This window comes from Mustela nigripes, chromosome 12 (assembly GCF_022355385.1).
Source record: "Mustela nigripes isolate SB6536 chromosome 12, MUSNIG.SB6536, whole genome shotgun sequence".
Classification (NCBI taxonomy): Eukaryota; Metazoa; Chordata; class Mammalia; order Carnivora; family Mustelidae; genus Mustela; species Mustela nigripes.
The window spans coordinates 105,539,665-105,567,234 of NC_081568.1; the positions used below are offsets into that span (position 1 = coordinate 105,539,665).

A 27,570-nucleotide genomic window follows, 5' to 3' on the forward strand; every position below is an offset into this window, starting at 1 on the left:
ATTTTAAATGTACAGTTCAAAGGTCACCTTCTCCAGTCCTTCCCACACCCCCATGCTGCCGTGCAGCTCTTCTACTGAGCTGCGGGTTCCGGACAGCACGGATTAAGCACTCTTCATCTTTGTGTCCCCGTGGTGCACCGCCGCACCCCTCAAACTCTAGGCGCTCCATAAATTTTTACTCAGCCGCACGCACCCGCCCAGAGAGCAACTCTAAACTAGCACACGTGCCCCGCCCCACCTTAGCCTGCCGGAAGTGACGCACTCTCGGGGACGTATTTCCGGTCCCGAGTGCCGACTCAGTCGCCGGGGGCGGGCTTCTCTGGCTGGCTAACTCAGCTGCCCTGAAGGATTCGTGCGCGGTAAGTAGTTGCGCGCGGCTGAGCGAGATAGGACCCTGGGAACCCCTCCGGCAGGTGCAGCGTATTTCTCCCGTTCGCTCCCAGGGACCCGGCGGAAAGGCGCAGAGACTGACTGCTGGGCCCCCCACAGCTCTCAACGGCAGATGGGGCTGGAGTGCCGGGATCCGAGGCCCGCCCAGGGCGCCGCCGTCGCGGGGACGGCTCTCAGCGGTCGGGTGCTAGCCGCCTGGGCTGGCGCATCCAGCCCTACCGGGACCCGGTGTCCAGTGGGCTCCCCCAACTACATCTTGACACTCAGAGCTTCCCCCTTTCCTTGTCCTCATAGGAGGGATAATGCACCTCTAGGACAGCTCCAGTCCCTACCGTGACAGTCGCAGGAGCTGCAGTGAGCAGTGTGTGTGTAGCGTCTCGCGGACTGGTTGGCTCCGCCCTTCAGCGTGTGTTTCTGGGAGGTTTCTAACCACGAGACTTGAGGTTTTTAACCCTGTTTGGTACACGGGATGCCGCCCCCAAAGGGGCGCGGCTCAGTAATTGAAAAGGATTGGAAACCACTGGGCTCGAAGTGGTTTATAGTCTGAGGAGCTAGAAGACCCAGCATCCTCACGTGACCATAAAAAAACCTCTTTGTATATGTTACGTATCAATCTGCGGGAAGGGTTGTAATGACAAACTTTGCGCCAAAAGAACAGCATTTCTGTGTACTTAATTTGCTATGCAGATTGTTTGCACTGAACTGACTCAGCGAGAAGGTGGGATGAGAGTGGCCTTGGGACTTAGAGATAGGAAACAGCCAGGAAAACTGCAGAATTTGGGAAGAGTCACTTCACTCACTGTATTACTTTGTGATTCAAATTTTACAAAGTAACTTGGTAACTTGGTTACTTCATCAAATGTTTTACAGTTTTAAGCATTTATATACGTGTTGGGTTTTTTGTTTGTTTTACCGGTGTGATAGCTCTTTTGGTAAGGGTCGATTTATTTTATAGGCATATCTGTGCCACATATTATAAAATTAAATATACAGATATCTAAATGAAGTGTTTAAATAATCAAGGCTTTAACTTATGGGCATAATGTGATACACTGTGGATCTTTAGTGTTTTTTTTTTTTTTTTTAATGGTTACTAACATCCATGCTTGTCTTAAAGCTTGATAAAGTACCGCTGATGAAATCATGACCAGGTGGGCCCGAGTAACTACCACTCATAACAAGAGACCTTTGGCTGCAACATCATGGGAGGACATGAAGAAGGGGTCCTTCCAGGGAGAAAGCCAAAATCTACCAAAGAATAAACAACTTGAAGCCAAAAGGCTCTCTGTTAAAAATGATGCTCCCCAAGCAAAACACAAAAAGAACAAAAAGAAAAAGGAGTACTTAAATGAAGATGTAAATGGATTCATGGAATACCTAAGACAAAACTCACAGATAGTTCATAATGGAGAGATGATAGCAACAGACAGTGAGGAGGTAAGGGAAGAAATTGCAGTAGCTTTAAAGAAGGATAGTCGACGGGAAGGAAGAAGACTAAAAAGACAAGCAGCAAAGAAGAATGCAATGGTAAGATCATTACTTTAACTGCAATACTACTTTATATAGGTCAGAACTATTATTCATATACTCACACATGTATATTCTAACAGAATCTGATGCTCTTACATACTAGATTTATAAAGCATCTTTTTGAGGGCTAGTAATAACATTAGGACTATTTTAGCACTTCCTGTATGCTGGGTACATGATGTGATTAATTATCACAACAACACTATAAAGATAGTAGCATTAGTCTCATATGCGGAGAAAACACTGATGTATAGGCAGGTGTAAAAAAGTGCTGACAGCCACATAGCTAGTATAGTAGCGGAGATGAAATTCAAACCCAGAGCTTGTCTGACTTCAAAACCTATGTTCTTATTCCTGCCTTCCAGTAGCTTCTTTTCAAACAGGCATTTAAAAAAAAAAAAAAAAAAAAAAAAGTAAGGTGGAGGGTTAAGTGCAACAGGTTAAATATGTGTGGTTCCCTTTAATTGGAAAGGATGTTTTTTGTCTTTATGCATGAACAACTGAGGCGCAGGAATGAGATCTAATAAGAATCACACTAGTTAGTAACAGAGCAGAGTAATGAGTTAAGATCCTTTGAGTTTGTTCCTAGTCATTGCTCCATCCCTTCTCCATACTACTCAGAGGAATGTTGGGGGCTGCACGTTGATTTCTTTTGCCCACCCTTGGATTTTTAAACTGTCAGACGTAGGAAATGAAATACTTCATATAATTCTTTCCCTTCTCTAAGTGAATTTTCCAAGTCTTCTAGTAAGATACTACATAAAAATCAGTATTTGTTATCAATTTACACCTTCCTTTTTTTTTTTTTATTTGACATAGAGAGATCACAAGTAGGCAGAGAGGCAGGCAGAGAGGAGGAAGCAGGCTCCCCGCTGAGCAGAGAGCCAGATGCAGGGCTCCATCCTGGGTCCCCGAGATTATGTCCTGAGCTGAAGGCAGCGGCTTAACCCACTGAGCCACCCAGGTGCCCCACACCTTCATTTTTATTTGCAGGATTAGTTTTATATATAGTTGCAGATAATTATTTAGAGGTAATGCTAATCAAACATTCCTTATGAATAAATATGGATAGAAAATGTAATCATTTTTATTTGGATCAGGATAGCTTTATTTAAATTGTACCATTATTTTAAAATATTTTAATTGGGATGCCTGGGTGGCTCAGTTGATTAAGCACCTGACCTGATTTGGGCTCAGGTCACAACCTCAAGGTCATGAGATCAAGCCCTATGTCAGGCTCTACACTCACTGAGGAGTCTGTCCCTCTCCCTCTGTGTCTCCCCTTGTTTGCGTGTGTTCTCTCTCTCTAAATAAATACAATCTAAAAAATTTTTTATCAAACTAATTTAACTTAAAGGTAATGTAACTTAAAGATAATTTCATTGACAGAGGCAGTATGATGAATTGCATAGTATTCGAAACATTTATATTGACTTTTTTTTAAAGATTTTATTTATTTGACAGAGATCACAAGTAGGCAGAGAGGCAGGCAGAGAGAGAGAGGACAGAAAGTAGGCTTCCTTCTGAGCAGAGAGCCCGACGCGGGGCTCGATCCCAGGAACACTGGGATCATGACCTGACCCGAAGGCAGAGGTTTTAACCCACTGAGCCACCCAGGCACCCCCATATTGTGACCTTTTAAGAGAAGTTTTATATTTGTAATTAAGGGAGAAAGACATTGGTTTTCAAGAAAAAAATAAATGCTTTCTATTAAAGCATATATTTTAAAAGTATGTAGTTTGTTCAGTCTGAGCATCAGTTCTTAATTGCTAATAAATTAAGATAATTTATGATGTTCACTGTCGATAGTCCCATCTATGTTAAATTTAGGATCATTCAAGAAATTTTCATTTGAAAAAAAAATAAAAAGAAATTTGCATTTAGTGACTGTTGGGTTTTAAAGGTGAAAACCTGGGGTGCCTGGGTGGCTCAGCTGGTTAAGCATCTGACCCACTGAGGTCATGATCACAAGGTCCTGGGATTGAGCCCTGCTTCCAGCTCCGTGTAGGGTGCCATGCTCAGCAGAGAGTCTGTTTGCCCCTCTCCCTCTGCACCACCCCCACCTCGTGCTCTCTGTCTCTCTGCAAAAAAAAAAAAAAAAAACAAAAAAAAAAAAAAAAAAAAAGGTAAAAACCTAATCAGTGAACTGTCATGTTACTAGAGGACTTCTGCTCTTCTTATTATGGTGATCTAGTTTTTAGCCATTAGCTTTTCCTGAACCTGTATAAAACTGCATTTTCTTTGTTTGGACCACCTCATACTAAATGTAAAAGTTAGTGAAGACTTAAAGGGGTTCATTCTCTTCCAGTATGTTATGAAATGGAAAAAATGAGGACATAGTTGCAATATATTGTATCTTTTATCTGCCTGTTTAATTTGCTTTTTAAAAATCCTGTGCTTATTTAAAAAAAAATTGGTAAAAAATTTTTTTTAAGATTTTATTTACTTATTTGACAAAAGGAGAGAGAGCATGAGTAGGCAGAGTGACAGGCAGAGGAAGAAGGAGAAGCAGGCTCCCCACCGAGCCAGGGAGCCCAATGCAGGATCAGTGAGGGGGAGCCCAGGAGCCCAGGCCCCCAGGATCATGACCTGAGCCAAAGGCAGCCACTTAAGTGACTGAGCCACCCAGGCGCCCCTTTTTTCAAAAAAGTTTTTGAAAAAATAAACCATTTGTTGTCCAAGAAATACACACACACACACACACACCTTTTTTCAGTTTATATAAAACAGTTTACATATTTTTGAGTATCCACCATATTTGATTATGACTACTGTTCTTATTCATTACAGCAAAAACTATTCTCCACATCAGTAGGTAGTATGTAAAGCAACCAAATAATTATTTAGTGTTATGTTGGAGCCAGATATTTCATGTTATAATTATTCTTTTAAAATGTATTGTGTAGGGGCGCCTGGGTGGCTGTCGTTAAGTGCCTGCCTTCAGCTCAGGTCATCCCGGGTCCTGGGATTGAGCCCCATACTGGACTCCCTGCTCAGAGGGTAGCCTGCATCTCTCTCTCCCATTCCCCCTGCTTGTGTTCCTGCTCTCGCTATCTCTTTCTCTGTCAAAAAAATTAGTATCTTAAAAAAATGTATTGTGTACATACTCTAAAAATGAAACACCTAATTCTGAGTATTAAAGAATATGCATTAAAGTTATGAAAAGTATAAGATAAGTTTTTTGGTAGGAAATATAATTTGAATCATAATTTAAATGGCATCATTTGACTCAAATGTATTCAATTATATGAACTTTGTAAGTACTAGTATGAATTATTCCTGATAATTTTTATGGTCATTTTCTATTTTTCACAGAAAACTCAGTTTTTCTAGAAAAGACATCTCCTTAATGAAGTTAATAGTCCATATTTGCTTAATTCATTTAAGTAGTTTCTATGAAACCATTTTTAACTTTGTGTCTGAGATTGATGGATTTATGAATAGATGGTTTTCAGAAGTACTGAGACCCTCTCCTGGAAATGACGTTTATTGTTTAGGAATGTATGGAACAACTTTTTTCTACAGATAAAACATTGAGATTTTTTTAAAAAGAGCTAGATAACAAGTGAAAGACATTTTAAAGATATTTTTGAATTCAAGAATTAATAAAGCCAGTGTAGTTTTGTAATGTGGAAACTCACATTTTGTTTTCCCAGGTATGTTTCCATTGTAGAAAACCTGGCCATGGGATTGCAGATTGCCCAGCTGCCCTTGAGAATCAAGATATGGGAACTGGAATATGTTACCGGTGTGGGTCCACAGAGCATGAAATAACCAAGTGCAAAGCCAAAGTAGACCCAGCTCTTGGTGTGTTTTCTTTCTATTGATTTTTAGTGTGGTAAATGTCAGAAGTGGGATTTTGGGGGACAGCGTTTGTCATGAACGTGTCACTTATTATTTTGAAATTGAGATTAAATTTTAAGCTGTATAAAAAATAAGGGTTTTTTCCCCAGATTATTTAAAATAATATGAATTATATGACTTGTTCTGTACTTAGCCAACTTAACAGAAAATGTTGATCCTTACAGGTGAATTTCCTTTTGCAAAATGCTTTGTTTGTGGGGAAATGGGGCATCTATCCAGATCTTGTCCTGATAATCCCAAAGGACTCTATGCTGATGGTGAGTACCATTACCCTTATATGTCAGAAAAGGTGAATTAGAATGCAGAGTTGTGATTTAACGTCGAGTCTTAATTAGCTCTTGAATCAATTCTTGGACAGAAAACAAAACCTTAAGAACTTCAGTTTTTGTTTTTGTTTTTTGTTTTTTGTCTCTCGTTTCTCTTTTCTTTATCAAACCCTTGTGTCGCAGCGAGGGAGCTGCTCTGCTACGTACGAAACCCCGACCCAGAAGCAGGTCGTCTACGAATGGTTTAGCACCAGGTTCCCCATGAACGTGCGTTGCGTGACGGGCGAGGGGGCGGCCCCCTTTCCGGCCGCGCCCCGCGAACTTCAGTTTTTATCAAACTCTATTCTATGTACCGGACTTTATGTGTAATATGACATATTAATCAAGACAAAAAGCTAAAGTATATATTTTAAACTTTTTGCTTGTTTCAGCATTATTTGTGAGAGTCTGTTATAAATACCTACTTTTAAACACAACAGAAGCAAAGGGGGTATATCTCAAGCTAATATAAGACTTTAAAAAATAGTGTTCTGGATTTAATAACAGGCTAGCATACCATTTTGGATAGATGGGCTGGTAGACACTTTTCAATATGTATAGTAATCTTTATTTCTGAATGCTTTCCTTGGGTAATCGTCTAGCGTGGGATCATGTACCGCTCTCATCTTTAGCTCAACTAACATCTTAAGCTCCTTAAAGTCTGTGATGTCCGAAGCTTTAAGAAGGAAATTTTCTGTTACTATGAGTAAGGTGCTTATGTGCTAACTGATGCCATCAGGTTCCAGATACCTCTTGTATGACATGTCCTGGGTTGCATGGGAGAAGTCCAGTGAAAAGGCACAGCATTCAAATCAAACTGATGGGTTATAGCTCTATTACCACCACTCACTAGTGGGACTTTGGCTGAGTTCTGTTATTTCTCTCAGTTCAGTTTCCTTGCCTGTTAAATGGAGATGAAAAACTATATTTCCTTGGTTCTAAGATGTACATTTTCTCACATTTTAATGTCTCTGAACTCAGAATGTATCTTACCAATGGTGAGTGCCATGTAATTGGCAGGGATTTTTTTTTTTCCCCCTGAGAGGTTTGTAAAATAATGATATAGCTTATATTCAGTGTCTTAGATTTGATGAATTATGGTATTGATTGAATTATGGTACTGAAGAGCTTTGAAAATTAAAATAGATTGTTCAGGGTCCCTCTCCCATTTCACTTTGGCACCTATAACAGTAAAGAATCTAGCCCTGGAAAAGGCCCATAGGAGCCTTTCAGTTTTAAACTTATGACACAGGTCAGATGACATGACTGATGATAAAGATGGCTTTGGATGGTTATGCAAAATGAGTAGATGTTTTTTAAAAGTGCATCCAAGGAAAGAAGGGATCACAGAGAAGTGAGAATTCAGCCAGGTTTACATCTTATAATGTCACATTTCTGGGTAAGTCACTTCACAATATAAGCATGTCATGATAATGCTTGACCATTAAGTGATAGTGTTTGACCTTTAAGGGAAAGATTAATTTTAGAAACTACATGTGTGGTAATTCACAGTCCTGGAATGTTGCTTAAAGTAGGCAGACAGGCATTTTTATTAGGGTTAGGGTGCCTGACAGATAGAAGGCACTAAAACAAAAGTGAATTTGGTTCCTTTTGTAACTGATCACCCCCATCTGACCTGTACAGGTGAGCAATGGCTCCTAATCTTTTTGGGGTCATTAATCATTTGATAAGAAATATGGACATCCTCCTCGACAAAATGCATCTGGACACGACTTTTGCTTACAGGTTCAACAGTTCACAAATCTTTGCCTATGTAACCACAGTTAATGATCTGTGCAGTGGCTCTTGGACACTCCAGAGCACAAGTACCTTCTTCCATTATCTCTCTCCCCTCTGTCCCTCTTCTCTCCTGAAGGCCAGGTGCAAGAACTAGTGGATAGGTACAGTTTAGGGCTCTGTGGGATCAAAAGGACAGAGAGTGGACTTATTATCAGGAATGGTGGCACCTACCTGTATTCCTGTTTCCACCTCCCTGTGCACTGACAAGGCTGTGAGGACCAAATAAGATATGAAAAGTGCTTTGAGACATTACAGTCCCTTGTAAGTATGAGAAGTTTTCAGTGACTTTGTTCTTTTAATAGGTGGTTGCTGTAGACTCTGTGGCTCTGTGGACCATTTTAAGAAAGATTGCCCTGAGAGTCAGAATTCAGGTGAGATCTATGGGCCTCTATTTAGAAGGCTCGATGTTATTATTCTGTGTTTTTGCTGAATTTTGTTGGTACTGAGGTACCACTAATTTTAAGACAACCCGGTTTCTTGCTGCAATGACAGTCTAGTCATTTCTCTGTCAGGAGTAGATGCATTCGTAACTGAGCACTAGTAGCTGGTACTGTCAGGTGGGAAACGGTGACCACTAAGCCCTAGAGGACCCTCATCTTACAAAGCATCTTACTTATACACATTTTTAACTGCCAACTAATGAATTTAATAATAAAGCCAATTCTGTCACCAACAGAAAAATACTGATTCACTAAGAGGAAATAAAAAAATATGAAAATCACTCAATATTTTAATGATTGAGCATTCTCACAAATGGTTTGCTTCATCTATATCTGAAGGATTCAGAGCTGATTGCAAAAACAGCCAAAAATACTAAAATTTTGTTAGGTACACATCATCAGGCCAGTTGTATTTTCTTTCTAATGAAATACTGCTGTTGGTCATCAAAACTTCAAAAATGTTCACTATATGTATGTGAGGGAAGTGGAAATGATTATTGTATTAGTTTACCTGGATTGGAATGATGATAATCTTGAATGGAAGAAAGAACTACTTCCCTACTTCTTAGGGAAAAAGCACATTTCTTTTTGTCTCAAATAGTGACAGTACTACACAAAATCTGCTCATTCTTATTCCTACCTGAACATTTCCCTTTGAAAACCCAGAGTTCTTGTTTACGGTCTTGTCTAGAAGAAGACAGTCTTTACTACATTGTAGGCAGGAGGACTGAAATGATGGAAGTGGAATTTGAATTCTCCCTCCTGGGAGGGTTGCCATTTCCCGAATGACAAGACTGACAAGCAGATGTTGTATAATTTCACAGGTGGAATCTTGTGCATTTAAAACCGATGCTTCATAAGTCATACTGTTTACAGATTCTTGGAATTCATTGAATCTATAATGATGAACTCTGGGAAAGAATGAAAGAGCTTTCTCATCAATTTGTGCATTGCAAAGCAGTTGCTGCATTTCCCTAATTGGGATGAGAAATTGCCTGCGGTACTCTGAAATCAAGGGTTATAATCAATTACAGAATGCTCACTCTCCTTAGTGATGGAGTCTTCCCTCCTTGTGATTATTCATGTCAAAACTAGTTCCTTTGCTCAGCCAGTTCCAAACTACAGGGATGTACTTGATTACCATTTTTCTTACATTCTAACTTCCATTCCTTGACAGATCGAATGGTCACGGTTGGTCGCTTGGCAAAGGGAATGAGCGCCGACTATGAAGAAATTTTGGATGTACCTAAACCACAAAAACCCAAGACAAAGATGCCTAAAGTTGTTAATTTCTGATAATGATTAGTACTGTCATTAGTTACCACCTCATTGTTAAACATTCTGAACTGGGCCTACTTCGCAAATTGGATCTGGGCTCCCTTGGAGACCTGTGTTGTAGATACCAGTATGATCAGGGAATGGTTGCATAGTTTCCTGAGTGCTGTCCATTAAAGAGTTCTTTTATCACTGGAGAAAATCACTGGAGAAGTAGAAGACGTTAGAATTGGATTCTCTAAAAGAACATTTTTAACAGAACTTAGGTATAACTAAGTGGTTGTATGCTTGATTGTAACAATCATCTTTTTCTTAAAAACTATGTGTTAATGTGAACCACCCCTACATAAAGTTTTACTGCTTGGCATTTAGAATTGAATTTTTAGTTAGATTGTTTTCTTTGTTCAAAATACCACCTTATTATGAATTTATTAATTGCCACAAAATCCACTATATTTTTAAAATAATAAAAATTCATTTGCTATTTACTTTTTTTCTGAATACCTGATTCTGGATTGTACTAGCCATTCTTTCTTTATGTCCAGGTACAAACCCTTTGGAAATACCATCTTTTGTGAAGTCTAGGTAAGATTAATTTTGGTTAATATTTATTTTAGTTTTGACATAAAGAAGTACAAATTATTGAGGTAAAATAGAAGAATACTTAACAGCAGCTCTTCTTTGTCCTTGATTTTTCAAGAGAGAAATTCCAGCCGAAATTTAGTTTTGGGTATTCGGCCAGAATGATGTCACTTAACAGACTGTATATTACTCTTAACAGCGTTTTGTTCACATGTTTTAGATGCGTCCAGGTGAGAATGCAACTTTCACCGTAACAGAGTTAGAACACTAATCAGAGACCCATTAGCTTCTTTGATTTGATGAATACATGCATACTTAATACATATATTTCACAAGGCTTATGGCTCCCATTGTACTGTTTAATGGAATGACTCCAGTGGATTGTGTGTTTCATTTGGAATTTTACCTGATTGGATACATTTGTAACTAAAGGAAACAGCTGTGATTATTCACTGATGCTTCAAAAGCAAAATATTTACCAAATAAGAAAAGAAACACTTTTCTCTATTTTAATGTCTGCATACCTCAACAGTGCTAGTTTTAATAGGAGCTGTTGTTTTATTTTTGATGAGAGGAAAACAGGATAGAATATAGCTCAGCCTCCCAGAAAGGAGTGCCTTTTAAAAGAAATCACCCAAGTCGTGCAGCTGGAAGAGGGCAGCAGTACTGTCTTAGACATTTAGTCCAAACACACCCAGATTTATTTCACCTGTCCTATGAGGTGCCAAAGACTCTGGAGAGTCAAAAGCCTCCTCAAGTGAGGAAGGCAAACATTAACTTTATTTATGCACTGCATCTTTCTCCAGTTCCTGCTGTGTTTCTGGTACTCTTTTAGGTACTTGGGATTGTGGTTGTGATGAAGTCAAACAAGGTCACATGCATTCTAATGCAGCTTTAGGATGGAGAGGAGACTTGAGGGGAAAATACGTATTTGACATACCAGTGTATCAGAAAAATAATATACGAAATATTTTATTACATTTTAAAAATATTCTGTTGAGGGGCGCCTGGGTGGCTCAGTCGGTTAAGTGTCTACCTTCGGCTCAGGTCATGATCTCAGGGTCCTGGGATCAAGCCCCACATAGGGCTCTTTGCTCAGCAGGGAGCCTGCTTCCCCCCTCCCTCTCCCTGCCTGCCTGCCACGACCCCTGCTTGTGCTTTCTCACTATCTCTCTCTCTGTGTCAAATAAATAAATTAAATCTTTAAAAAAATATTTTCTGTTGCATCCCCTAGGACTTCGTCATTAGCATTCTTCCATCAATCCTCTGGAAATGCCACCTCTTACAAGCTTATCTTTCACTTTTCCAAGGCTGAGTCCTAAATCCATCTGTCCTAATATCCCTGATTACATTTCCTCCTTGGATGTTTCACCAACACCTCAAATCATTATTGCAGTAATTTTCCAAAAAAATATAAATTCAAAGACCTCCGATAGGCAGAAGTTAGAAGCATCTCCGTTACAGGAGAGGTTTGAAATTTTACCATACAAAATTTTAGTGTAATGTAACCCCTTTATTGCTAATTTTTTTGCCTTTTTTAAAATCTAAAAATATTCTCAAAAATCTACTTCTGATCTGTATAGTCATTTAAACCTGCATATCCACTCTTCTTACTGTATGTCAATGTTAATTCATAAAATTGAAGCACAGTCCAAAGTTCGTGTAAATGAAAGCCTGCTGACATAGAATAAAAATAACCACCAGACCTAGGTTCGGGAAGTAGATGGGCTGGGGTAGGGGTAGGCAGGGGAAGCAGAGGTAGAGATTTGACCTACGGATGGCAGGATGTACCTAATTTCTTAACGCTCTAAACTCTCATGAAGAAGTCCTTCAACTCTTAAATGTTGTCCTGTAGAGGAGGCCAACTTGACATGTGCTGGTTTGTCCTAGGAGTTAAGACAAATCACAGAGTAGAATAATGAATCTTGAAGTCTGGGGAATAAAGTGCTAGTATAATGGTTACGAAAGAAAAGCTCGGTTAATACCCTCTTTCTCTGTGATATCACATTTTGCAGGTACTTTTTGTGTGTATATATAGCAATAGATACTAAATTGGTCAGCCACCTTGAATATATGTGAAATGACACTAGTAAAGTAGTTCCTATTACTGAAATTGATTGAATTCCATTATGTTTTAATGTCTTCCTAATTTAAAGCTCTAAAACATGTAATACATCTTGTCAGATGCTCGTGATGTACAGATATCTGCCATATATAGAATAGTCCCACACTATTAATCAACTAGCCAACTTACCATTTTTTATTTTAAAATTTTATAAAATTTTAAACAGAACACATGTTTCTCTGTAACGTAAAAATGCTTATGATCATTTTAAACTATATTTGTACCATTATATGGTCCATACAAAATTGCATATGGGCCATTTCCACTGCCCGTGCCCCCAGAAGGGAGGAAAGCCACAGATGATCTAAAACAGTGTTAAAACTCTTCTAATAATACAATCCAAATCACTGGTATTTGACCTGAGACCAATTTTATTTTTTAACCCCTTACTGCGTTTTGCTTAAGCCAAAATTAAATTATTTTGTGGCCCCAAATCTTGCCAGTTTTCAGGGCTAAGTGTACTTGGAATTAAAGGTGGGAAATAAAATTACAGGTAATTGAAAGTTTACCATTTAAAATATGTTTATCAATCCATCCTCAGTAGCATTCTCTAAGAATTGTATACAAGAGGCTGCTGTTTCTTCAATGGATTTTGACCAGCCACCAAGATTTCCAGCAAAGTAAGGAGAGATGCTAGCAGAAATCTGGTTGAAGTATGACACCTGTCTCAAAAAGAAAATACATTATTTTAATTGTATATTGACTGAGACTTTTCCAAAAAAAGTTTTGGGGTTTTTTTTAAAGGTTTTATTTATTTGATAGTGCACAAGCAGTGGGAGTGGCAGGCAGATGGAGAAGGAAAAGCAGTCTCTGCTGAATAAGGAGCCTGATAAGGGACTCCATCCTAGGGCCCTGGGATCATTACCTGAGCAGTAGGCAGATACTTAACCCACAGAGTCACCCAGGCACTCCAAGAAAGGGAGTCAAGCAGGGATCTGAATCCAGTTGGTATAGGGGAGTCTATGGTCCTGATTTTCTGGGGATGTTCTGGAATGGAACTAAAAGGATGACCTCAGGATTCTCCTGATGTGGACACACATTACAGAATTACACTTAACTAGGAAATGTGGGTAAAAGATTTCTCTGTATCTGTAGGAGCAAATTAAGGTGCAGATGTTTCATCAAACTTACGGTACAGGAACTGCTGTCGATTGCATGGATGAGAAATCCCGCACAGATGATTTCACTTCTGATGTACTGTGGAGAAGGTGGGACTGATGGTAGAATAACGGATTTCACTGCCACCATGTAACTGTCACTGAAAAATGAAAGGACATTCTCTAAGTTATTGTGAGAAATGAAGGATAGTTGTTCGAAAACAAATTCCTGCAGTGAATTCCACTTATATAAGTAGAAGTGCAACTATGGAGACCCCTCTCCTAGATGAGGGCTCCACACATACATTCTCTATGGCTACCTTCAAGTGTAGGGAAGGGTAATAAGGGCCATAGGTGTTGTATTAGTTAAACTTTGCACAACTCCACAAGGCTGGAGTCAAGTTCTAAGCATGTTTTGTTATGCCCTAATGGGTTGTAAGGACCACCCTTAACAAATGTTAACATTTTGCTGTGTATCCCTTCACAACTTTTTATAAATATATAACACTGACATTAGCAAATGCATGTACAGATTTTTGCATAAATGCATTTTATAAATATCAGCCTATAATCTGATTTTTTGCCTACCAGTAAATCTTTGGAGTTATTTCTGAATCAGTGCCTCTATAGCTGCTTCAACCTTTTTAATGATGGCATAGTACTCTGCAGTATGGCTCTACCCTAATTTATAAGACGGACCTTCAGTTTATTTCTCTACCTTTTGTCAAATAAATAAATATAGTGATATTACAATGAACATCCATGTGTGTTCCTATGCACACATGTGTGTGATTTATTTCCACAGGCCAGCTTTGACATTGGAAATTATGCCGGCCAGTTCCAAGTGTAGCCCTTAAATATCTGAGAAGCTTCTACTACTTATTTCTTTGAATTCTTAGGATACTTCTTAGAACATAGACACCATGCCCAGAGAAGTCCAATGCCCACAGAGAAGTCAGGAACAAGCACTCTAGTGAACAGCCCTAGCTGGCAGCCAGGTCTTTTAAATGTCTAGCATAATTGAGTCTTTGTAAATTCTAAACCGCTCCTGATGTTTTATTTGGCAGTCACTGCATTTTTACTGATAATGGAATATTCTAAAGGTTTGCTAACTATCAATGTGACGTGTGCATAGGAAAAGGAAAAGGGACTTCTTCAGGAATCGTGCACAGTGCTTTGCACACAGGTGGCATTTAATAAATGCCTTTTAAAAATAACTAAATGTTCATCTAGAAGAAATTCAGATGAACCTCATTCAAGACCAGAAATGCCAATATTGCCTTCCTTATTTTCATATCAACTTTTTCATTCTACTCTCTTCTACAAAACATCACTACAGCACTTGCGTTGCTCATACTCACCCATCTTTGAGAGGCTTTCTCCGTGATACAAGCACTACCAAGTCTTTGGGCTTGTCACCATTCACTATAGGACAAGTGATATGATATATCTGATCAGCTTCGCTCACCCAATCTATCACTTCACAGGACCTGTGTAAATACAACAATGAAAGAAAGGCTACACTTTCCCACCTGCTATGAATAAGGCATTCACTTCTTCTGTTTGTTTGCAGAACTCCATTACTGAGGCCTTCATTCACTCTTCTGTTCACATAACCATCCTGCCAAAGCCGGCATTATTTCTCAAAGTCTGTCTTTAGAAAGCTGTTTGGTCTGCAGGAATACTTATGCATGTGATGGAGAGAATGGTGGCCATGTGATTCTAAGGTCACTGCCCTCCACACTTTGGAGAAAGGCATTTATAGTTGTTTTCCACAAAATTATTTGTGAATGATAATAACATCTGAAGAGTAACGATTTACATGGACAGTCAGCAAAGAAGGACTTGTTAGATAAAGGAATATGGTATCCTGGAAAGAGCACAAAGTTCAGAGTCAAACAACCTGTCTTTGAGTCCCAAATGTACACTTCCTATCTACGTTATGTTAGGCAAGTCACTTTATTTGTGTTTTCATTTGTAAAATATACATAATAACGATGGGGTTGTGGTGAGGATTAAATAAAACCCAGGGGTGCCTGGGTGGCTCAGTGGGTTAAAGCCTCTGCCTTCAGCTCAGGTCATGATCCCAGAGTCCTGGGATCCAGCCCCACATCGGGCTCTCTGCTCGGCGGGGAGCCTGCTTCCTCCTCTCTCTCTGCCTGCCTCTCTGCCTCTTGTGATCTCTGTCTGTGTGTCAAATAAATAAATAAAATCTTTTAAAAAATTGTCTAATGCAAGGTATCAATCATAATCAAGTTTAGCCATTTTTTAAAAATATTTTATTTATTTATCTGAGAGAGAGAGAGAGAGAGATTGAGGAGGGGGAAGAGGGTCAGAGGGAGAAGCAGACTTCCCACCGAACAGGGAGCCTGATGGGGGACTCCATCCTGGGACTCCAAGATCACGACCTGAACCTCAAAGGCTGACACTCAAACGACTGAGCCACCTGGGCCCCCAAGTTTAGCCATTTTAAAGATGAGCCTCTATCTCATCAAGATTAGGAAGTAAATGGTAATGCTTGATATAACAGGAAGCCCATCTCACCGATCCCCTCCTTCAGCAAGACGCCCAGTGAGGGCCCAGGTGCCATGGCCCCGGAGCTGGGACTCCTCGGAGGAGGAAGGGGCATGGCTTGAGTGCAGTCAGACCCAGCTGGTGCAGGCCGCAAGGTGCACAGCCTGTATACTCCAGGAAAGAGGTGAGAATGGCCGAGACTGGATTGGGTTGCAGGAGTCAGGAAGTAACAGCAGGAAGAGATGTAGGCTGATAGGAGCGGGCCCTGATCAGACAGGAAAAGCAGGAAAGAATGCCTCTGACTTCAGTATCATCCAGCTGCCCCTCAGCTTCTCACCAGGGAACGCTACTTCACCAAAAGAAGGAGGAACCCCTCATGAAATACCAAGAGAGGGAGGTGGGGAAGGACAATTTTGACAAACACTTCCTCGAGAGCAACAAAACTGTATATTAAAGTACAAGGGTGTGCAATTCAGAGCCTGATGGATCTGGGTTCCAATACGGGTTCAGTTGCTTAGGAAAGCAATCTTGGCAAGCCCCAGAACCTTTCTCTTGTTAAGTGGAAATAATACCAAGCGTGGCGTTGTCGGTAGGATGACACCAGATGTGGATAAAGCATGTCAACTCAATAGAAATGATAAATAAAAGACTAAAATAATTTTTGTTTTTTTCTCAGTAGCATGGGATGCAGTTTTCAGTGCAGTGCAAGTTTTTAAAATATACTCTTTAACTTATAAACAATGGGTCCTATGTCGGGCAATGGAGATGGATTGCAATATGGAGGCCGCCCTTTACATGATGTCATTGAAGAAAATATTTTAAATAATTCTTACACATAATGGGGGTCCCACAAAGGTCTCTTGGTAAAGTCAGACAGGAGATGATAAGCCACATGTGCTGGTCTTTCCACGTGCTTTTCAACCCAAACAGATAAAATGTCATGCTCTTCCAGGGTATATATTTTTATCTAAAAGATAATAACAAGCAAAAAAATGAATTACAAGAGAAAAATGGATATTTCGACTTTAAAAACCACACAGAGTCATACATTGATTGTACCATCTAAGGCATCTTGACACCTGAATAGCTAATGCAGCCAGACGCTGGTAATGTTACCTCAAACGCTTGGGTGTCTAGAACTTGGACCAGGACGTTATCCTCTGCGTCCTCTAAATAATATGAGATTTGGGTTATTTAATTATTGTGCAACAAGGTCTCTCTTGAAAAATTAAAAAATGTAAGCCGTTCTCTTTTTATCTCTTTGTGATGTTTCCCTGCTTCTACCCAGCAACATCAGAGAAACAGCATTAGGCTGATAGGCAAGTCAGTGCTTCACCTCCCTCCAGGACCTCAGACACTTTCCTAAGATGTCAAGCATGCCAAGGGGACCCAGGAAGCAAGCCACCGCCTCCAGAACCAACTCAACCTTCCAAAAGGGTTGCTGAAGCACCATGCTACTTCAGCACAAAGCGTTCTTTCATTTGCAAATCACAAGGGCCCATCCTCCTGAGAGGCCAGTTCCTGGGTTTCTAATGTTGTTACTCCTTAGATAAGAGGACGCCTGTCTTGGGAGCCATTTGACATAAACAGTAACCTATCCCCTATTACTCCAAACTCTCCTGCTATTGCACTTTTGCTAATAATCAGAGATATGTGCTCAGCTAGGAACACATTTCTATCCTGCCCATTTCCTCCATCTCTTTCAGGGTGCTTTGAAGTTCGTGCTGAAATGTGCCATCTTATAATCATCCCCATGGCAACAAGCTGTGAGAAGACAAACAAACAGAGGGTTAAGACTTCACTGCAGGAATCAAGCAGATGGACAAGTCAGGCTGTGAGGGAGAAAACCTTTATTTAAACATAAACATTTTCAAGAGGAGAATGAAGAAATAAGAAATTGACTAAAGGCAGCCTAGAAAGAAAAGGAGTGGCTATCTTTTTACACTATTCTACCTTCCCAATTGACCTCTGTGCCAAGACTGTCTTTAAACTAAGCACACAAAGGAGGACATGTCCTGGGCCGTGGACATGTATCAAACAGAAAGCCATGAATGGGGCTCAGCTGGTGGCAGACTCTTACCCCTAGCACAGCCATGCCTACCTTTACAGGCAGGAGTAAAAGGAGGCTCCCTGGTGTAAATCCTGAAGGAAGTCGTCTTCTCAGAACTTGGAGGCCATGTGACCCTAAGTCTGGGGCCCTGTAGTCTCAGAGGAGGTAAGGGCAGGTGGCCTGGGTGAATTCCTTACCTTCTGTCCAATTTAGGCCTTTGGGCAGCCATGCTCTACACTAATGGAGTCAGGGTGGAGAGGGATGGAATCTAGGGCTGAGCACTCACTAAGGGCCGAAGTGGGGCTCCTCAAATTCCTATGTTTCAGGTCTCTGTGTACTTCAGAATGTGACCTTATTTGGAAAGAGGGTCACTGCAGGTGTGATTAGTTAAGATGAGGTTAAAGTGTAGGAGGGTGGGCCCCAATCCAGGAACGACTAATATTCTGATGAAAAGGAAATCTGGGGGCAGGCGTGCACCCTGGGAGGACCCCATATGAAGATGAAGGCAGAAATCAGATGACACATTGACAAGCCAAGGTCCGACAGAGATTGCCTGCAAAGCAGCAGCAGCAAGAGGAGAGGCCTAGCACAGCCTTTCCCACTTCAAGAAGAATCAAGCCTACCAACACCTTGATCTCAGACATCCAGCTTCCGTGACTACGGATAATACCTCTCTGTGGTTTAAGCCACTTGGTTTGTGGTACTGTTACAGCAGCCCGAGGAAACTGTCACAGCATTGTCCCGGGAAGCTGCTCCCCGGGTTGTAGACACAACGTTTCCTGCTTCCTGAAGCCACAGTGAACCCCAAACTGAGTAGCCACCATTAACCTCTGTCTTCACAGAGCTCACTAAACCTATCCAGCACCAAGGACGTCATTGGACGAGTGAACCGGATCTCAATCCTTCTCCCATAAGGTGAACGTAGCAGAAAGTCCTCCTCATCGCTGTGCAGTGAGAATCAGCAGCACTGATGTGGACAAAGCTGACAAGGACAGTGGACGTCGGTGCTGATCTCTTTAAACCCTAGTATTTTAGAAAAGCCAACTTCCGCTGAGTGAAAAAAAATTCTCCAAGACCAACTCTTCAAGAGAACATGTTCTCTTTCACGCTCAGAAGAACACAGGTTAAATTCCATCTGTAACCAACTCAAACATTTTTATCACTTGGTGTCTGGCGAATTTTATTCTATGAAATGAAGCTTAAAATGAGTAAGCTTTCAATTTCTAACAATTCATAATGATACTGTTTTTTCATTCTAATAAGATTCTGTTTAATGGATTTGGATATCTTCTACAAACAGCTGAAAAGGATCTCATCTTAGAATTTCATACTATCTGTTTTACACTCTCTGTTGTTATTGCGACAATATTATGGGAAGGAGGACAAAATCATTTTATACAGAGGGTGGGGAGGGGAGACTAACCTTCCTAGGAGGTGCCTGGGGAATGACCCCAAGGGCTCAGGGGAAAAGAACTGGACAGCTGGGGCTCTGGGGCCAGCTGTTCCCCAGCTTCAGTGAGAAGAGTGTCCTCTGGTCTGTTTCCTGTGCTGGGTTTTGTTCCGTGGAGAAGTTTTCAAGCAGTCCTTGCCATTCTGGCTTTCATCATCATCACTCTGTCAAGTCGTCTCCTACCCATGCTGATTCCTACCCTGAGGATCTGGCTGGAGCTGCTTACTTCCCGGACAGCCCCTTCCACCCTCCAGCATCTACATAAGCTATCTGCAAGGAGGAAAGAATCAGCCTCTCTCCAAAATTCTCTCTAAATATCTGTCTTGCTTTACTTTGGGCTAAGAGATGATCTTAATGATTTAAGTACTACCAATGCTCACTTGTTCATAAGCTACCTGAAAATCCTTTTTCTGCTGTTGCGTGGGTATGTGTGATGTTGCCAAAATAGTCTACAAGCTCCTTTAGGGTGAGGGTGCTCCCTGTATTACTTTTGTCCCTTGCATTATTACTATCAATTCTATCACTGTACCTAGAAATATGAATTACAGGAATAAGTATTACCCAATTTAATTACAAATGCCAGAAATCATAGACTTTTGACATTTAACAAGTATAGATTTTTTTTTCTTTTTTCTTTTCTTTTCTTTTTTTTTTTTTTTTGGTGGGCAGCAAAGCAAGATGTATTGAGCGATAGCAAAATAGTACAAAGTTCCACAGGAGGGAGGGGACCTGAGAGAGTTGCCCAACAATAAGTGTGGATTTTAAAACCTGGAATTAGTATGATTCACAACAGACAGCGTAAGAATTATTCAATGAAAAGATGATAGAAAAAAGAGAGCTGTATTTTAAAATCAAAACAATGTAAAAGTTTTAAAAAGTAAGAGAGAAGAGGATAGCCTAGAACTGGAAAAAATCCAAGTTTTATCATAAATATAATCTAAAGAACTGGAGGGCTTCAAGTTCAACAGAAATGATATAAGAATGTTGCTTTAATTATATTATACCTCCTAATAAGTATCTGTCCAAAAATTAAGAATATTGATGGCTCTTCTTAGACACTAACAAACACAGCATTTTTTTTTTTTTTTTTTTTTTTTGGTTTAGGTTTATTTTGGCCTCAAACTCCCAAAGAACTGAAGTTTTTTTTGTTTTTCTTTTTAGAACTGAAGTTTTTATATATTTTTTTTCTTTTTTCTTTTTTATTTATTTATTTGATAGACAGAGAGAGATCACAAGTAGGCAGAGAGGCAGGCAGAGAGAGAGGGGGAAGCAGGCTCCCCGCTGAGCAGAGAGCCCGATGTGGGGCTCGATCCCAGGACCCTGAGATCATGACCTGAGTTGAAGGCAGAGGCTTAAACCACTGAGCCACCCAGGCGCCCCTGAAGTTTTTATATATTATATGGCTTTACAAAACATGCTGTCTTCCTTCATTCCAGATGCATGTTTGCCCTTTCCAATGTTGCTTAGAAGCCAGCAAGAAGATTAGAATTCTTAGAAGCAAGAAGCAGATTTCATACTAGTAAAAGAAAACAAAGTCTTGAAGCATCTTTTATGTGGGATAAAGAGAAAAAGAGCATTTTATAACACGAAGCCTATGTTTTTGCATCACTGAATTAGGCATGCATGGAAACAGAAGTGGATCCAAAGAGGGTAAAGGAAGATCTTGAAAGGACTCAGAAGTGAAGACAAAGACATAATAAAAGCCAACAACCCAGAACAAAACACTGGCAAGAGGTCAGAGTTGAAAAGAATCAGTGAAGTCGTACCTGAGTTTACTTCAATTTTAAGGTAAGTGACCATGTCATTTGTTGTCCAAACTGGGGCATGGAGGCTTTATTAGTAATCATGATTGGACCAATCACTAATTGGATGATGATGATGATGATGGTGGACCAATCACTAATTAAGATGGGACAACCAGGACTGTCCCAGGAAATTAGGACCTATGGTCACCCCATTGTAGAGGCTGTTGCTTCACTGAAAAAACCAGTACACCCGGATGTGAGCATAGAGAGCTGGCGTGACTGAGCCCCTCCCAGGTGTGATCTGGGGCTGCTGCGATCTGGGACTATCTATGCTGGTGACCTTATAGTCTAGTTAGTATGGGCACCACCTGCCACGGTCTCCTAACATACCTCTGAAATTTGATAAAATCAGAACCAAAATAATACATGTGCATTTAGGTTTGATGATCTGCAAAGCAATGGAAAAAAGTGCTAAGAAGTCAAGACGAGGCTTCTTTCTTATGAAACTCATCATCTAGGTAGGGGGAAAGACCATGAATAGAAAGTTAAATTGCTATGTAAGACCTCGACATCAGTTCAGCATAGCTGTGGACGCAATGCCACCAGACGGTGAGTAATTAATTGACACATTGACTCTGAAGAAGTTAAGTGCTAAGAGGGTTCCTACCAGGGGAGTTCTGCAGTCAGGGGTGACAGAAGAGGCTTCATGCAGAAGCATTTTGTCCTGGGGCTTAAAGACCAGTTAGGATGGAGGTTGATGGCGAGGAGAAGGAGAGAGAAGTGGAGTATGAGACTAAGATCAGAGGTAGGAATGTGTGGGGCGCACCAAAGGACCCCAAGTCCACCAGCATGGAGGACTAGAGACAGATCTGGAAAGATACTTGGCTTGTAGAAAAAGTCTCCCAGAAAAGTTTTTTTACCTTCTTAGAAGCAGCAGCAGGAGCAGCAGAAATACCACCACCATGACCACTCTCATTTGTGAGGGACAGCGGGCTGTGTGTATACCCGGATGCCTCCTACCTTTTCCACCACACTGGTAACCTCCCAACCACTTCTGGCTGCCAGATTCTTGAGAGCCTCCACATTGGCATTACTCAGGGTTCCCTAAAATACAAATATTGTAAAAGCTGAGAGTTCAACCCACAGATATGGGATCAAAGAGTTTCTTTTTATTTTATTTTATTTTATTTTATTTTATTTTATTTTATTTATTTGTCAGAGAGAGATAGCACAGCAGGCAGAGGGAGGAGCAGACTTCCCTGCTGAGCAGGGAGTCCGATGCAGGACTTGATCCCAGGACCCTGGGATCATGACCTGAGCCAAAGGCTGACGCTTAACCGACTGAGCCACCCAGGCATCAGGTGATCAAATAGCTTCTTCTTTGAAAATAGGAAATGTTAGAGCCAAAGTGGTAATGCTGAGCTTAGAACTAAGCTATAGGTAACATAATTTCTGTCTCCCAACTCTTAATTCAGAATTCAGACAAAATAACACGAGGCCTGCATGCTTTGCAAATTAGTGTCCATCACATCAATGGGTGTCCACAGGAAAGACAACATTACCTTTCAATATGACTTGGAATCAACATGTTGTAAGGGCCTATTTAGCCAGAGCAATTCCATCCGGTTAAATAATGACTTTGTTGTTTATGCAGTAAAACTTAAACTGACCCTGCGCTCCCCCCACCCCAGGGAACTTACTTAAAAGCAAGTCTGGGAAACCAGTCCCAGGTAACAAAGCCCAAATACAAGAGTGGGTCAGGCCAGGTGGAGGTATCCAATCAGTGGGGGCCCATACTGTCTCCCTAGCTACTAAGGAGTATGGGCCCCGCCCTTTGGGTGCATTTTGGGCGCCAATTCTGCCCAAGGTGAATGGCTAGTTCAAATATCTACTATAGTGTAAATTGTTACAATATCATTGGTCACCTGTGTGTGGCCAGGCCCAACCACATGGCCTTTGCCCTTAAAAGCTAGTCTGTAAGGCAGAGAGAAGTCGCCTCTTTGCAAGAGATGGCCCTGGCCAGTCCATTTGATTTTCAGTGCTTGGTGCAGTATAAAGCTTTGCTTGACCTCTTTGTATCAGTCTTGCTCCTTTGATTATGGACCTAACAATGTAATCAGTAAATTTGTATTTCCCTTTCTATTTTATGGTCAAAAACTTTAAAAATGCCCAATGGGGCGCCTGGGTGGCTCAGTGGGTTAAGCCTCTGCCTTCGGCTCAGATCATGATCTCAGGGTCCTGGGATCAAGCCCCTCATTGGGCTCTCTGCTCAGTGGGGAGCCTGCTTCCTCCTCTCTCTCTGCCTGCCTCTCTGCCTACTTGTGATCTCTGTCTGTCAAATAAATAAATAAAATATTTTTTAAAAAACTATTAAAAAAAACTTTAAAAATGCCCAATACTTTGTTTTTGTATGATAAAAATGCAAGCTGGAAGGCATGTCATTCAGCACAAATCACTGAGAAGTCAGATCCCATGGTCACGCTGCCTGAATGCATCCCATGACAGAGCCTTCAGGGTCTGTGCTTTGGAAACTGCTTACTGATTGGTTTTGTTTCATTTTGAAAGGACTGGTTGATATAATGCTCCTTTTCCTCTAACCTGTGCAGGCACAACCTGAATCAGTTAAACATGGGATCTGTCATTTTTATAATGATGCCATCTTCCATTTTATAATGACTTGATTCTTACACAAAGAGCTGCTAATAATAACACCGTTACCTGGTTGTTTATGTCCCAGTGTACAGAGAGTGACACCTCTTCTTTGTGGGAAGTAACATATTTTCTGGAAAAAAAATGAAAATGTTAAGTAACATGTTATAATAATAATGTTTAATAATAAATAAGTTTTCTGGGGCACCTGGGTGGCTCAGTGGGTTAAGCGTCTGCCTTCGGCTCAGGTCATGATCTCGGGGTCCTGGGATCAAGCCCCGCATCGGGCTCTCTGCTCAGCAGGGAGCCTGCTCCTCCCCCCTCTGCCTACTTGTGATGTCTGTCTGTCAAATAAATAAAATCTTTAAAAATAAATAAATAAATAAGTTTTCTTCCATGCATGCAGCACACAACAGTAACCGTGTCACTTTCTTGGGCCTGTATTGGCAGTTTTAAAAGCTGCTTTTAATAGTGGAACCATCAGGAAGAACAATTTCCGTCACAGTTAGCCTCCAGCCAGGAAACATCAGACCTTCTCATTTGACATTATGTGGGAACAAAGAGGAGCCCTTTGTTATATAATTTGTTAGATAAGAGATGATAGCATAAAATCCTTACATCGGCACCTTACCTGCCGAGGCGAATTCTCTTGCGTGCAATAGCTCCACGATACCGTCTAAAATCTTCCTTTTATAAAAGACAAAGGAAAATCAATAAATTTCTAATATTTTAGTGCTGTAGTCCTTAAGTCTCTCTCTCCTAACTCCGTTGAAAGGGCTAGCTGGGACACACACAGTCTCTGTGTGAACCGTCCTCATCACCCACAAAGGGCAGGGGCGCGGGTAAAAACACAATCTTGACCGCCCTGTTCTCTCCTTTTTTAAAGCGGTGGTTGTTTTCATTTCTGTTCCCAAAATGACACCTATGTCTCACTGCAGAGTTTGTAGAAAAGGTGAGAGTTGGCACCAAGGAGAAGGTAGAGTTCCACTGGGCGCGGGGCAGCAGAGAGAATCGGATGTAAAGCAGCGGGAGAAGAAAGTCAGAAGTACGACCCTGAAGATGATATACTGCCCACAGCAGCCCGCGGCTGAGCAGAGGTGAGGTCTCCGGGGCCTCTGTCATTCCAACAAATGGTAAGAGTGACTTGGGGAAGAAAAAGAAGAAGAAAGAAAAGAAAAAGTCTATTTTACTTTGTGATGTAGAAAAGAAAAAAATATATATCCAAAGAGGAATAGCCTTGAAAGGCATTACTGGTGTGAGGGGATTCTGGGTGGAGCTCTGTACCCACCACTTCCCCCGCCCAGGAAGGGATCTGATTACTGAAACTCACGTGCTAATAACTGACCTCTGACATGGGTTTGATTCTGGGAAATGTGACCAGTTCTTCCTTATCATCGACAGCATTGTAAATGAGAAAAGCACTGTTGATGTGCCGGCCTTGGCCCTCAGACCACTCCTGACAGTCAAAGGCTTCCACACGCACTCCCACTTCCACACTGCAGAGGGCGACACAGGGCCGTGGGCAGAGAACGCGAGAGAGCCAGGCCTCCTCTGCCCAAGACCGCCACCACTACTCTCTTCCAAGTGAGAAAAAGAATGACTGGCCTTGGGCTTTCTCTCTCCTCCATCGCAAATCTATGCAACTGTTAAAATCCTCTTCATCAGGCCAACGGATCTGATGTTGTAGCCCCTGGTAGCATTTCTGCTTTACTTTCCCACCATCAAGTGGGAAAAAGGCCGGTTAGGACTTTATACACATTCATGAATATATTTTGGTAAAGCGATGTGGTGGGGAGTTAACTAGACCACAGTCAAGTTTTCTCCCCTAGAAACAACTATTCTACATTAAAAAGCATCAGACACTAAAACTGGATAGGAAACACAGATACTCTTTTCCACACTTTAAAAGAAAGAATACCAAATTAAATATTTTCCTTGTGTATCAAGAATAATAAAAATAACTGGGAAGTGGTTTGGACTTCTTGGTGATAAGTAACAGGTCCATTATGAGTCAGCTGACTATGAAGTCACTGGGACTCTTTCGAGAGTGAAATGAAGAGTTAATAATGACAGGGACATACTAAGACCATACAGGGCCGTCTGGGAGTCACCCTTATTAAGAGACAAAAAACAACCCACCACAATTTATCAAGTACAAAGAGGCTCCAAGTAGCAAAGAGGGTGAAAATGAGTGTGTATAGATGTTGACAGCTGAATGAGGTTTCAAAACAATTAGAAGGAACATGGTTAGTTCGCAGGAGTCCCTACACTCACCTCCAGATAGAAAGAAAAATAAAAAATTATTCATGTGCAAGTTGTTCACAGCCACCTAAGAACATTAGACAGACTTTACCAGGTCTGAAATGTATTGTTGACAATGGCATTGAAAACAAGCCGATCTCCAACAGTAGATGGTCCCCGGAATTTAAACATGTCCACGGACTTCAAAAGGGGGTGTGCTCGACAGAGGCGGCTAAGGAAAGAAAGGCGAGAGACAGAGGAGACAGCGCTCACTCTCGAAGTAGTTTTATGAGCTGTTGATTTGCTTAACACATGCAATCGACGAATATCCAATGTGCTTTCTAAGTAAATGTCTCTTTTAACTCTCCTTTTTTTTTAAGATTTTATTTATTTATTTGACAGAGATCACAAGTAGGCAGAGAGGCAGGCAGAGAGAGAGAGGAGGAAGCAGGCTCCCTGCGGAGCAGAGAGCCTGATGGGCTCGATCCCAGGACCCCAGGACCATGACCTGAGCCGAAAGCAGAGGCTCTAACCCACTGAGCCACCCAGGTGCCCCTAATTTTTTTTTTTAATATTTTATTTATATATTTGACAGAGAGAGATCACAGTAGATGGAGAGGCAGGCAGAGAGAGAGAGAGAGAGAGAGAGAAGCAGGCTCCCTGCTGAGCAGGGAGCCCGATGAGGGACTCGATCCCAGGACCCTGGGATCATGACCTGAGCCGAAGGCAGCAGCTTAACCCACTGAGCCACCCAGGCACCCTCTTTTAACTCTTTTAAGAGTGAAATAAATGACTAGATGATGTACGTGGAGAGTGACTCCATACACAGCCTGCAAATATTTTGGGAAAGACCGTGTCCCCGAGCTGTGGGGTCTTCACCAAGGTGCTTTGTGCTTCTGCTCTTGTGATGACAGCCCTTCTTTTGTTGTCTTCCCTATAAAAGTCCCCCTGAAAAACAAGCCAGCGTCTTGGTTCTCATCTGAGGGTTCTGTTCATCTGGATAGCTTGTGATCACAATCACGGGAAGTTGTGACCCCCCCCCCCAGGTTAGAGGGGGGCACAGGGAAGTAAATGCCGCTCGCACAGTTCACACGGGTTCCTTCACTTCAGAGTTAATTGAATTTACTCATCTAGAAAAAGACTCCTTTTTTTTTTTTTTCCCTACAGGAAAATTACCTGGATTGCTACACAAAGCCTGAAGGGCTACCAGGTACACATTTTACAGTGTGTGTGTGTGTGTGTGTGTGTGTGTGTGTGTGTGTGTGTAATTTTGAAGTATTTATAAAGTATATTTGATCTCAGAGTTACTTTGATAATTTTCTACATTTTAGATTCCCACTGTAGTCATTCAGTTATTCAAAGGAATTGTGCCAACACAGAGTGAACATTCTGCCATCCTTAATTATACTGTAAGCCTTTACAATAGAACAGGCTCAAATACTTTATTGTCATTGAGAATGACAATCTCATTTTTAAAATGAGCTCTTTTATTTGTGCATAATTTATAAAAAGG

The 27,570-nt window shown here is 41.1% G+C and overlaps 2 protein-coding genes across 4 annotated transcripts in view; one reads left to right on the plus strand and one right to left on the minus strand.

The window, feature by feature from the left end:
* Window positions 1-249: 249 nt before the first annotated feature.
* On the plus strand, window positions 250-10,277 carry ZCCHC9 (zinc finger CCHC-type containing 9). 2 transcript variants are annotated; one of them, XM_059418170.1, is made up of 6 exons: window positions 250-359; window positions 1,508-1,917; window positions 5,577-5,727; window positions 5,949-6,041; window positions 8,192-8,260; window positions 10,150-10,277. In XM_059418170.1, exons 2-6 carry the CDS (start codon window positions 1,534-1,536, stop codon window positions 10,191-10,193), a joined length of 741 nt encoding a protein of 246 aa, XP_059274153.1. In that variant the 5' UTR covers window positions 250-359; window positions 1,508-1,533; the 3' UTR covers window positions 10,194-10,277. The 2 variants fall into 2 exon arrangements, with proteins under 2 accessions (XP_059274153.1, XP_059274152.1); XM_059418169.1 differs by lacking the exon at window positions 10,150-10,277 and adding an exon at window positions 9,507-10,112.
* A 97-nt stretch (window positions 10,278-10,374) lies between these two features.
* The window catches only part of ACOT12 (acyl-CoA thioesterase 12), a 49,104-nt gene continuing 31,908 nt past the window's right edge, over window positions 10,375-27,570 (minus strand). Inside the window, exons 7-16 of one of the 2 annotated variants that reach the window (XM_059418166.1) lie at window positions 26,170-26,289; window positions 25,162-25,312; window positions 24,448-24,503; window positions 23,886-23,949; window positions 22,188-22,271; window positions 16,756-16,889; window positions 14,770-14,898; window positions 13,443-13,569; window positions 12,821-12,973; window positions 10,375-12,072 (exon numbers count right to left, since the gene is read on the minus strand). In XM_059418166.1, coding sequence (XP_059274149.1) covers window positions 12,824-12,973; window positions 13,443-13,569; window positions 14,770-14,898; window positions 16,756-16,889; window positions 22,188-22,271; window positions 23,886-23,949; window positions 24,448-24,503; window positions 25,162-25,312; window positions 26,170-26,289 — 1,015 coding nt within the window. In that variant the 3' untranslated portion in view covers window positions 10,375-12,072; window positions 12,821-12,823. Of the gene's footprint in view, window positions 12,073-12,425; window positions 12,974-13,442; window positions 13,570-14,769; window positions 14,899-16,755; window positions 16,890-22,187; window positions 22,272-23,885; window positions 23,950-24,447; window positions 24,504-25,161; window positions 25,313-26,169; window positions 26,290-27,570 lie in introns of those variants that run through there. The other variant, XM_059418165.1, reaches the window with a different exon arrangement.